General features: G+C 47.8%; 1 protein-coding gene across 7 annotated transcripts in view; it reads left to right on the plus strand.

Moving 5' to 3' along the window:
- The window catches only part of atp8a2 (ATPase phospholipid transporting 8A2), a 37,858-nt gene that overhangs the window by 22,935 nt on the left and 2,389 nt on the right, over positions 1-12,534 (plus strand). For 6 of the 7 annotated variants that reach the window (XM_077013476.1, XM_077013477.1, XM_077013478.1 and 3 more), the window contains 11 exons: positions 1,875-2,047; positions 3,871-4,054; positions 4,731-4,841; positions 6,462-6,536; positions 6,870-6,992; positions 7,626-7,704; positions 7,850-7,911; positions 8,885-8,941; positions 9,426-9,533; positions 10,848-10,936; positions 11,102-11,206. In XM_077013476.1, the coding sequence (XP_076869591.1) occupies positions 1,875-2,047; positions 3,871-4,054; positions 4,731-4,841; positions 6,462-6,536; positions 6,870-6,992; positions 7,626-7,704; positions 7,850-7,911; positions 8,885-8,941; positions 9,426-9,533; positions 10,848-10,936; positions 11,102-11,206 (1,166 nt within the window). Of the gene's footprint in view, positions 1-1,874; positions 2,048-3,870; positions 4,055-4,730; positions 4,842-6,461; positions 6,537-6,869; positions 6,993-7,625; positions 7,705-7,849; positions 7,912-8,884; positions 8,942-9,425; positions 9,534-10,847; positions 10,937-11,101; positions 11,207-11,697; positions 11,740-12,534 lie in introns of all 7 variants that reach the window. The other variant, XM_077013479.1, reaches the window with a different exon arrangement.

The following is a 12,534-nucleotide window of genomic DNA, read 5'->3' on the forward strand; positions in this document are numbered from 1 at the left end:
ATGTTTACTGCAGGGTGGAGCTAATTATACACACCCACACCCCCGTACACACACACACACACACACACACACACACACACACACACACACACACACACACACACACACACACACACAATCACACACATACACATGCACAGTTTGTCCCATTCTATATTCCAGCTCCATCATGCGTAGAACATTTCCATATTCACAGAGGCGTGGAGGTTCTTGGTCTCCACTCACTCACTGCTCCAGAGCTCCCAGTCAGTAGAACAGACTGGCTACGCTAAAAAAGAGAGAGCACAGGTTAATTTTAAGCTTGTCGTCATGTGGTTTTTATCATAAATACACCCGGCCTGTGGCTAATATGTGTTCTCACCGAAAAGGTTGTCGATGCCTGACCAGGTCCAGAGATCCAGGAGAGGGTGAAGAAGGAAATGAGTCTTTTAAATTTTATGACAACCTGTAATACATTACTAGTAGCTGTTACTGTTCTACTTCTCAGTCTCTGGTCCCACACACACACACACACACACAGATGCACACACACACACACACACACACACACACACACACACACACACAAATACACTTTCACTCCCTCCTTCCCACATAAGTAGTGACTAGTCTGATTCTCTTTGCTCAGGCATCTGTAATCTCGGTTAATCCGTCCGTTCCGGTGGTATTTCGCCCTTCCCCTCATTCACAGGAAAGGTGAGTGCAGGAACTGATTAAAAAGATAAACCGTACGATCTAGATCTGAGCACTCACACACGTACGCGCACACCGTGAGGAACTCGGGCGTGCGGAAGGATAACCTCCGTCGGCCTGATGTGAGGACGCACGATAAGCTCGGTTTAGAGGGTCGTATTGTTTGGATTATCTCAGATCTGCTCCTGCCTCGTACAACCCAGGCTAAGGCTGCTGTGGCTGATCCTCAGACTGATCTGAGATCAGCTACACACTGATGGCCCTAGCACTGCGGGAGAACAGGGCCAAGTATGTGAAGTGTTGTCATGGGTGTAGGAAATGGTGGTTACCATAGCGCTGATATGAGCAAACTGGAAAAATGCTCCGGTGACCATTCAAGTGCATGCATGACCAAGAGTGTGTGTGTGTGTGTGTGTGTGTCAGAGGAGTGAGATCCATGCTGTGATGTCCACATGGTTCTCATTGTGGAGTACAGAACGTTTGTTTTCTCTATTAGTCTTTCTCCTGGTTATCAGAAACTCAATCACAGACTGCCTATAACTACGATAAACACGCACACAGAACTACATCCTAAACAACTCGCGAACAGACACACGCTGACTGATACGTAGATTAGAAGTTATCCATCTTTCTTTCACGCACACAGACACACACATTTAGAGCGAAGTCTTCTGGGTAACGGTGGGCTGTTTCTGCCTGTCGCCCTGTGGTGTGGACGTCAGTTTGGCTTCCAGTGAGATGTGTGGCATCTAGCTGATATCTCTTTCACCCCCCCCCTCCATCAAGAGGACAGTCTGGAGGCTGGAGCTTAGGGTGTCTTGGGTGACGGGGCGATGTGTAACAGATGTGTGTGTTGTAGGCATGTGGGTGTGTGAGAAACAAACTGCAGCGTTAACAATTCCTGTGGCACCACTTGAGCCTTGGCTTGTGGTGTATGAGTGTATGTGTGTGTGTGTGTGTGTGTGTATATATGCGTGTGTGTTCATTCGTGCACGTGTGTTTTGTGCTTTTTTTCCTCTGTTAGAGAAGGGAATGATAAGGACATATATGTTTATATTATGAATAAAAAATCAGGACTCAATGAGATGTGACCGCTGCGTAGGCGGTGTGCACATGCGTGTGTGTGTGTGTGTGTGTGTGCAGCGATAACTGTGGCATGTGTGTGTGTGTGGGGGACACAGGCGACGCGGGCCACACTGGTGACACACTGCTCGTCCCTGGGGGACTCGCTGAGGAAGGAGAACGAACTGGCGCTGATCATGGACGGGCAGACACTGAAGTACGCCCTCTCTTTTGAGGTGCGTCAGGCCTTCCTGGACCTCGCCCTCTCCTGCAAGGCTGTGATCTGCTGCAGGTAAGATCTCATCTTCACACACACGTCCACGTACACGTGGGCTTCACTCCCATGAGTGTGAGAGTGTGTGTGTGTGTGTGTGTGCGCGCATTTATGTACACGTATGCACATACACATATGTGTGTGTGTGTGTGTGTGTGTGTGTGTGTGTGTGTGTGTGTGTGTGTGTGTGTGTGTGTGTGTGTGGAAGGAGGAAGATTTGTGTGTGTGTTTGAGTGTTCGTGCATGTGTGTATGTAGAAGTAAACCTTTTGCCCTGCCTGGGGTAAATGAACAGTGCTAATGAAAGGTTGACACGCAGAACACAGCACCCTGTGCACAGGTACTGCAATACTGCAGGCTGTTTGCAGATGTTAAAGTGTGTGTGTGTGTGTGTGTGTGTGTGTGTTTGTATGAGTGCGTGTGCATGTGTGTGTGCGTAACTCAGATGAGGAATAATTGCTTCAGTGTTGTGTAAATCCGGACTGTGGTCTCTTAGGTCTCACAAACTGGCTCAACTGCCCCTCCTCCGCTCATCACACACACACACACACACACACACACATACACACACACACACATTCTCTCTCTGTTTAAGGGGTGACAGTGATCCTCTCTGGCTGTTTTTGTGTGCACGAGAAAGAATGAAGGTGCGTGTGTGTACGCGTGCTCACGTGCATCCGTGTGTGTGTGGGTGTGTGTGTGTGTGTGTTAGTATTTTCTGCACATGACTTCCTGAGTTTTGTTTGTTTAAAGAACTACTTCATGTTCCTTATTTTCTGCTCTATCCCACCATGAAGAACATTACCAAACCTTTCATCTACACGCAGTGCAGCTGTGTATGTGTGAGAAAGAGAGCCACAGATAGGGAAAGATAAGTTCAAAGGACAAGAGATTTTAGAAGATTTGGCTGTTGTAGTTTTTTTTTTTTTTTACCACGTTTAAAAAGAGTCTGAGCCACTATCAGGGATCCCAGCACAAATTCCTCCTTTATCCCAGAGAGATTTCATGCATATGTTTTCCACTGGGGGTTCCTTCAGAAATCAAGAGAAAGATGATATATAAAGTGTTAGAGAGAGGTTAAAGAAGAGTTTAGCCGTTGGGAATAGGCTTACATTACCTCAGACTTCTCCATACAGGTATGGAAGGGTGGAGCAGACAGGTGGAGTAAAAGACGAGGTAAAGAATGCTGGATCTACCTGTGTTATACAGGCTCTTTACACCTTTACACAGCCACCATTTTGGGTTTACATCTGGTTTTACATGTGGCCAGACTGGGTCACATCGGGATTTGGCCACGTGTAACGCCAGGTGTAAACACCCCCAGGACACACTGTGATTGGATTACGATCCAGTCGCACAAACCACATTCGGAGGTGGTCAGAGACAGTTCTTCACCACATATGATACGTGTAAATGGAACGAATGTTTCGTTTCTCTCTCATACCCAAAGAATGCTGTGGTCCTTCTCCTGCACCGAGGCAGGCTATCCACTGCCTGCTTTAAATGCTTTCTTTCAATGTTTGACAGAATATATTCCATGGGTAGTAGGGTGAGACAACATGTTTACAGTAGGAAGTTCAACGGAAATGATACGTGTGTGGTTAGAATTGGATCTCGTCTGGTCACAGTGGGGACGCATTTTAGTGAGAAGTGTAAACGGAATCTGGACTGAGTGTGTCCAGATATGATCCGGACATGAAACACACGTTAAGAATATAGTCATCAACACAAGGCTAGCACTGAAAAGACACCGCAAATGTCATCGTGGATCATAATAGACTTCTGGTCCGGATGGGAACGACTTAAAAATGTGTGTGTGTGTGTCTGTGTTTGTGCACACAGAGTGTCTCCTCTGCAGAAGTCTGAGATAGTGGATATGGTGAAGAAGCACGTGAAGGCCATCACACTGGCGATAGGTGATGGTGCCAATGATGTGGGTATGATTCAGACGGCTCACGTCGGCGTGGGGATCAGTGGTAATGAGGGGATGCAGGCTACCAACTCATCTGACTACTCCATCGCTCAGGTGTGGGATACGCTCACACACACACCTGGAAACACACACACACACACACACACACACACACACACACACAACACACAGACACACAGACAGCAGCAACTGTTCCTCAGACTTCTCCACATGTGGGATGTAGGGTGCATTCACAGAAACACAGAAACACACACACTTGTGTAGGAATACAGGAGTAAACACACACACGACAACCTCAGATGAGACTCCATAGATCAGGTGTGGAATACACATTCACTCATAATCAAGTAGACACATACAAACACACTCATACAGTCACACAGAGAGCAAGATATGCAAACACACACACACACACACACACACACACACACACACGAAAATGAATCTCCCCATGGACACTATGCCCACAGGAACACATGTTAGCTATTAGTACATAAGCACCCGGATTCAACAATACTGCAGGCACTCTGGAGTGTGCGTGTGGGTATGTGTGGGTATGTGTGGGTATGTGTGGGTATGTGTGGGTGTGTGTGGGTGTGTGTGGGTGTGTGTGTGTGTTCATTTGTGCATGAGTTTTAGAGTAGTATGATGAGGTTTTTTTTGTCGCTGATGGGTGTGTGTGTGTGTTTCTCTCTCTCTCTCTCTCTCTCTCTCTCTCTCTCTCTCTCTCTCTCTCTCTCTCTCTCTCTCTCTCTCTCTCTCTCTTCAGTTCTCTTATCTGGAGAAGCTGTTATTGGTCCATGGAGCCTGGAGCTACAACCGTGTTACCAAATGCATCCTGTACTGTTTCTATAAGAATGTGGTGTTATACATCATAGAGGTACATTCATTGGTCTTACTGACTGCCGTGTGTGTATTGTGTGTGTATCGTGTGTGTGTGTGTGTGTGTGTGTGTGTGTGTGGATGAGCAGAGGAAAGATTATTGAGCATTGCGGGCATATTTCATTGGTTACGCAAAGTAAATGTTTATATGAAACATTTATATATAATATAAAATAAACATTAAATACATATAACATTTTCGTATGTATATATGTATATTCATATACATACTTACATATATATTTGTGTAAGAGTGTGTTGCTAAATGAAGCCAAATCAAAATGCTAAGTATTTAAATGTGTGTGTGTGTGTGTGTGTGTGTGTGTGTGTGTGTGTGTGAGAGAGAGAGAATTGAGAGAGCTCAGAATGCTTTTGCCTTTGGAATGTGTTTAATTTAAATGTCTTGAGTTTGGACAACTTTCATCATGTTACCTCAACTAATTCACTGGGCTTCAGTGCACACCCACACACACACTTTTGCCCACTGTTTCTGTGTTACACACACACACACACACACACACACACACACACACACACACACACACACACACACACACACGTGCACTCGCACACATACACAAAGACATAACCACACACCCTCAAGTACATTAAGAGAGACATAGTGCAGCTGTTTGTAGTGTGTGACAGTGATAGATGAGTAAGCTCCTCTCGTCTCTGCTTTCTGTCACTTACACACACACACACACACACACACACACACACACTCACTCACTCACTCACTCACTCACTCACTCACTCACACTCTCTCTCTCTCTCTCTCTCTCTCTTTCTCTCTCACACACACACACACATATATATACACACACACACACACACACACACACACAGTCATAGCCACTGACCCTCATCTAGACAGTCTGGGTCCATCCAGCTCAGGACATACCAAGAGTACTGTCATCCGAGAGTGTGTGTGTGTGTGTGTGTGTGTGTGTGTGGATTTGTGTGTGTGTGTTTGTGTGCGTGTGTGTGTGTGTGCGGGGAGTCCTAAGTAGAGTGAGAGCTGCTCTACTGACAGAGTTATGCCCCTGTCTGTTGGGGCATTTGTCAGCTGTGCCTCCTTTTAAAGATGCCAGCAGGTGCAGCAGTACGACCCACCGTGCGTGTGTGGTGTGTGCGTGTGTGCGTGTTATGGTAGGTGTGTGTGGGCCCATGTGTGTGTGGGTGGATGTATAGGGTTATTAGTGAGGATTAGCTGCAGCAAAGAAGAGCTTTCATGGTCAAAGTTCACACACTGCCTTTGTCTTTATAGCAGAAATGAGGTAGGAGGGGGTATGCTGAAGGCAAGTGTGTGTACGTGTGTGTACGTGTGTGTGTGTGTTGAGAGAGATCTGAACCCTGTAAGGGTCGACACCAGGGTCAAAGTTTTGTGATCCTATCTTAAAAATGCCTTCTCCAGAGAGCGTCTGCTCTTGTATCTTTACGCGAGCCTCACACACCCTCCCTTCTCTGTCCTCTGTCCTCACACACCCCCCCCTTTCTCTGTCCTCTGTCCTCACACCCCCCCCCCCCCCCCTTCTCTGTCCCTCACACACCCCCCTTTCTCTGTCCTTGTCTGCACCCTCTGTCCTCTGTCCACACGCCCGCGCCCCCCACCCAGCTGTGGTTTGCCTTCGTGAACGGCTTCTCCGGTCAGATTCTGTTTGAAAGATGGTGTATCGGCCTGTACAACGTGGTGAGTTCATTTTTTCCTCCCTCTCTCTCTCTCTCTCTCTCTCTCTCTCTCTCTCTCTCTCTCATACACACACACACATATAAAAATGTGTTATCAGAGTGTCTGATCAATACACTTAAATCTCAGAGTTTGTCTGACTTCACTGTTTTATATGGGTATTTTTAAAGCATACACTTACCTGCTGTAAGATGGTCAGAATGTTTCCCAGGTCATTGTGAGTCTGATCTTGTGTATCCCTCGTGTACATGGTTTGCTAATGTAATATCATGTGTGTGTGGGGTGAATGGTGTGTGTATGCCCGTGTGCACACGTGTGTGTACGTGTGTGTATCAGATCTTCACGGCACTCCCTCCCTTCACTCTGGGGATCTTTGATCGGCCGTGTAGTCAGCAGAACATGCTCCGATTTCCACAGCTTTACCGCATTACCCAGAACGCAGACGGCTTTAACACCAAGGTACTGCGCGCACACACACACACACACACACACATATACACGCAAATAACAATACACACACCCAGTGAACATGAACACACGCATACGGTACACATATGCACACACGCACACAAACATGAAATATGTGCACACAAAATACACAAAGAAAACATAAACATACACATCCAAGCACACATATTGCTTGTTAAGGTCTGATGGTCTGACTCTGTGATAGACTGGTAATGTCTGGGGGCTGTTTAGAGCAAATAAACAGAAACAGCACTGCAGGGCAGCAGATGTGTTACCATAGGGATTATAATTACATTTAGAGAGATTGAATAAGGAAGTCATTCATTTGAGGGGAAGAGTTGCTGTGTGTGCGTGTATGCGCGTGTATGCGCGTGTATGCGCGTGTATGCGCGTGTATGCGCGTGTATGCGCGCGTGGTGTGTGTGTGTGTGTGTGTGTGTGTGTGTGTGTGTGTGTGTGTGTGTGTGTGTGTGTGTGTGTGTGTGTGTCTTTAATTTGGAGGACACTGTGCTGTTGTATAACTGTAACTGTAGAGAAGCTGTTTGTGTGGGCTCTGTATTTCTTGGCAATACACTCTTCATTTGCTCTGGTTTCTTCCCTTCCCTCTCTCTCTCTCTCCCCCAGGTGTTTGGGGGTCACTGTATAAATGCTCTTATCCACTCCATCATCCTCTTCTGGTTTCCACTGAAAGTTCTGGAACATGGTAACCAGACGGTTCATTAACACACACATGCCCTCACACACCTGAACACGCACACACACTCACCTCCCACGTTGAGCCCTCGGTGGCCCTCATGTTGTCTAAGTACCTGCCGTCTGTCTCTCACCACTCACTCCTCCGTGTGCAGACACTCCGTTTGGGAATGGCCACAGTGTCGACTACCTGTTTGTTGGGAACATCGTCTACACGGTAAGAGACCAACACGAGCCCGTCTGCCATTTCATGGGCTATTGCACTAGTGGCCATTTTTCTCCCGTAGAGTTTACATTTCTAAAAAGCTTTTCTTCTAGTCAACATTTCCTATTGAAATCAGTGTTTCCTAGTAAAGTCAGTATTTCCTAGTAAATTCAGTATTTCCTAGTATTGTAAGGGAAATTACTGAGGTGGGGATACTCTGAAAAGCATGAAATGCAGTGCAGAATATTTACCTGTTCTTTGGTTACAGGGACTGTAATTTACCCATGATTCCTAACTGCCCCCTATTCAGGCAAAACTATTCAGGCATGGTTTGGATTATGATCATGTGATGAAATCACATTTCCAGGCCCAGGAGCCAGACATCACTTTCATAATGAGACTTCCTGCAGTTATTAGCTTTAGCTTTGGGGGTGTGCTGCCTTTCTTTCATTACTGAGAAAAAAGACTGTGTGTGTGTGTGTGTGTGTGTGTGTGTGTGTGTGTGTGTGTGTGTGTGTGTGTGTGTGTGTGTGTGTGTAAGTGAGAGACACGTGTGAAATATGTTGGAGACGTTACAGGACACCAGTCATTAAACTTATAATAAATTACTCTCATGGGGGTTCGGTCTGTCTGTCTCCTAGGTTTCCTTTTCTGTTCCTCTCAAACATATCAGTGTGTGTGCGTGTGTGTGCGTGTGTGTGTGTGTATGTTTGTGTATAATGTCTCAGCTTTGTTTTGAGAGTTGGGCTGGTTTGTTGCTGAAACAGTGCTAAATTGGTGCTTGTGTGAAACCTGTTCACTATCTTAAGTGAATTAACAGGATGAGTGTATATACATTCTGTTATTTATGATACCCTTCTCATCCTTTCTCTCTCTCTCTCTCTCTCTCTCTCTCTCTCTCCTCTCTCTCTCTCTCTCTCTCTCTCTCTCTCTCTCTCTCTCTCTCTCTCTCTCTCTCTCTCTCTCTCTCTCTCTGTTTGTCCAGTATGTGGTGGTTACAGTCTGTCTGAAAGCTGGGATGGAGACCACTGCATGGACAAGGGTAGGTGTCCATAAACACGCGTGTGTGTTTACAAACTCACACACAAACACACACACACTGTGTATGCGTGTGCGTGTATGTTTGTGCGTGCGTGCGTGTGCGTGTGTGTGTGTGTATGTGATGGAGGCGTCAACGCCGTCTGCCCATACAGCTGTCCACACACTCCAGCACCTATAATGAAGCCGCCTCTTTGAAGAACTTGCAAAGTGTCTTATTACAAAGAGAGAGAGAGAGAGAGAGAGAGAGAGGATATCTTCTGTCTGGAGGAGGTCTGGAGTAGGTCTATATTCAGAATGTCTGTACTGTGCCTGAGAATGACCGTGACCTTCTTCCAACTTTCTTCGTTCTCCTCCTCTCTCTCTCTTTTGCAATCTTCCTCTTCCTCACATGCTCCCTCTCTCCCTCTCCTCTCTCTCTCTCCTCTCTCTCTCTCTCTCTCTCTCTCTCTCTCTCTCTCTCTCTCTCTCTCTCTCTCTCTCTGCAGTTCTCTCACCTGGCTGTGTGGGGCAGTATGGTCCTCTGGATGCTCTTCTTTGCCGTCTATTCTGTCATTTGGCCGCACATTCCCATAGCCCCAGACATGCTGGGCCAGGCAAGTATACACACACACACACACACACACACACACACACACACACACACACACACGCACGCAAACTTAAGTTTATAGTGTCTCTTCCACGTCGGCCTGCACCCCCTGGTTGCCCCCAGCCTGCTATCTGGGTGTTCCCTGGTTTATGTCCCTGTGGCTCAGCGTGCAGCAGACTCTGCACCTGCTGCCTGCGTCACTCGAGTCCCAGGCTTTACGGCCTGCTCTGGAGCTGCTCGGTCCAGCCGTCGCATTTGAGCACGCGGGTGCTGTTTCCCCATCGCCACTGTTCATCGCATGTGCACATGTGTGTGCAACCGTACGCATGATTGCGTGAGAACTTCGGACGGGGTCAAGGAGGGACCCCGTGCCTGTGGGCTGATGGGAGACGGAGTCCTCTGTAGGCCCCGTGTCCATTAATTTAATTTGTGTCAGAAATCAGGAATGTGCCCAAGTAAGTCTGCAACTGCTCTCACTCTCCAACAGAGTCAACAGGGGAACAGAGAGAGGGAGAGAGAGAGAGAGAGAGAGAGAGAGAGAGAGATGACATTCTCTTCGTCTTTGTTCCACTCCCTGAATTGCTTCATTCTTTCCCTCATTTCCTGCTATCAAGATGCTCTGTGGAAGCTTGTGTCTGTTTCTTCCATCATTCCCCCCTAATGATTTCTATCACTCCATAATACACACACGTTTGTGTGTGTGTGTGTGTGTGTGTTCTTGAGTGAATGTTAGACTCAGACCATCCTTGTTTGCGTTGGGAGGCCGGCCGCCTGGGCGTGTGTGCAGCTGCTCCAGGAAATGCCTGCGATTGGTTTTCAGGTCATGACTAGAAGGTTCCGCTAGGAATGTCAGTCTCATCTTCACAGATCCTCAAACTGCAGGTCTGAACCCTGGACGGCCTGCTGAGATGATCAGAATCAGAACTGGTGTAGTTCATTTAATGTCTTTGCCAATATTGGCTTCGTTTTGTCGATTTTGGCCACAGTCGTGATTCTTATCACTTTCATTAAAAGCTTTTTAAACACACTTTTATAGAACATAATAAACGCATTGTGTGGAGTCTCGCATGACAAATCACGAGGCACATTGCAAAAGTGATCATGAGGGTCAGATGCGTTGCTCAGAAGTGGGAATGGGTGGTCAATCCCAGAGACAGGACTCCCCGGGGTCAAGGGTCACCGTGTCCGACTGCAGCTGTTCAGAGGTCAGGGCAGGGGCCCGTGAGTCAGTGGGGGTCTCCGACAGAGATCTGCTGTCATGGTGACGGCATTGGCATTGTTTTAATGTTGCCGCTGGGGGTGGGTGGTGTTATTACAGGCTGTCAGTGTCATGACGTGCGGGAGCTTCTGGCTGGGTCTCATACTGGTGCCGGCAGCATGCCTGGTCAAAGATGTGGCGTGGAACGCGTGAGTAACACACACACACTCACACACACACACACACTCACACACACACACATTCCCAAATGTAATATATTTTAAATATTATCTTTTGTGTGTGTGTGTGTGTGTGTGTGTGTGTGTGTGTGTGTGTGTGTGTGTGTGTGTGTGTGTGTGTGTGTGTGCGCGCAGGGGAAGGCGTACAGTGAGGAAGTCTCTTCTGGAGGAGGTGCAGGAGTTGGAGGCGAGAGCGGTGGACCCCGGCGCTGCCGTTCTCAGAGATGCCAGCGGCCGCAGGTGGGTGCCCCGCCCATTTTTTTGGCAAAATCCAATCAGCACGAGCCTACCCTTCAGTCTCTGCCTTACCGTGTCCAATCAGTACAGGGCTACCATTCAGCCTTGCCACACTTATTTCAAACCAGAACTGGGTGTGCAGAAAAATATTTGCTGTGTGGTAAATGTAAACATTTGTTCTTTTTTAATCCATTGTGTAAAGTGTAAAATATTATAAGTAGTTCTCTGTGCAGAAAACACACAGTGTGTTTGCGTGTTGTACGATGTTTCTCTAACCTCAGAACGCTGGTCCACAGGGTGGTGGTGGTGGTGTAGACTTACTGCAGGGCTAGAGACCTGCAGGTAGACCCCAGGTGCCTGCGTGTGCCCTGCTCCACCCACCCACACACGGAGGCACCTCCACCCTCTCCCCTTTTCCTCCATCACCATCTGGCCTGACGTGTGTCTCTTGTGTTTGTGGTTTTTCTCCCCCTGTACTGTGTTGGCGCTGTCAGGCGGCCATGAGGCTGTCGTCTTCAGGTAGCCGTGAGGACCGGGTGTGTGGCACTCGTAGACGTGTGCGTCTGTGCGTGCATGCGTGTTCATACACATGCACACACGCAGAAAGCGCTGTATGTCCATCAATCCCCTGTGTGTCCCTGTGTGATTCTCACTGTCTCTGTCTGTGGAATAGAATCCACCTGTGTGGTGTGTTTCCTGTAAAATGTAGATCAGATACCTTAAGCATGCGATCCTTGAATAATGTTCTAGCCCTCGTCTCTGTTAGAATTGCTGTTAATTAACAGTCTAACGGCTAGCCGGGTTTTTTGGGGCTTTTGGGTGAGTAGTTACCGAACTGGCTGCTAGTCTAAAGGGCTTGTTGGCTCGCTGCCTGGCGTTGGATCAGTCTGCTTAACCTCGGTTAGGCTCGGTAAACGGTCAGCTGTGCAAAGGGTAACGACGTAGGCTGTAGAGTTGGTCCCGACCCCAGGGCCTGCTGAATGATTAAACATTGGTTGGAGATTAGTCCCGCGTGGGGTGGAGGTTACAGACACAGGAAGTGTCTCGTGTTAGGAGGTTACGGTCACGCTGACCCCGGGGCTCAGGCTCATGAATGAGTCATTTCTTGTGTGCACTCCTGTGTCTCACCTGCAAAAAGCAGGTTCAGGCAACACCAAGGTCACAGGTTTGATTTCCGAGGAGCTCACGATCTGTCATACTGATAAATATATATACGTCTCTCTAGACACGCTCGCCTGCCAAACACAGAAAACGGAGGTGCATGTGACGTAAACGAAGCGACCCTCCCCCCATATGGCCAGTGTCCCCGAACGGCCCTGTGTCCACTGTCC

The sequence above is a fragment of the Brachyhypopomus gauderio genome, chromosome 7 (assembly GCF_052324685.1).
Source record: "Brachyhypopomus gauderio isolate BG-103 chromosome 7, BGAUD_0.2, whole genome shotgun sequence".
Classification (NCBI taxonomy): domain Eukaryota; kingdom Metazoa; phylum Chordata; class Actinopteri; order Gymnotiformes; family Hypopomidae; genus Brachyhypopomus; species Brachyhypopomus gauderio.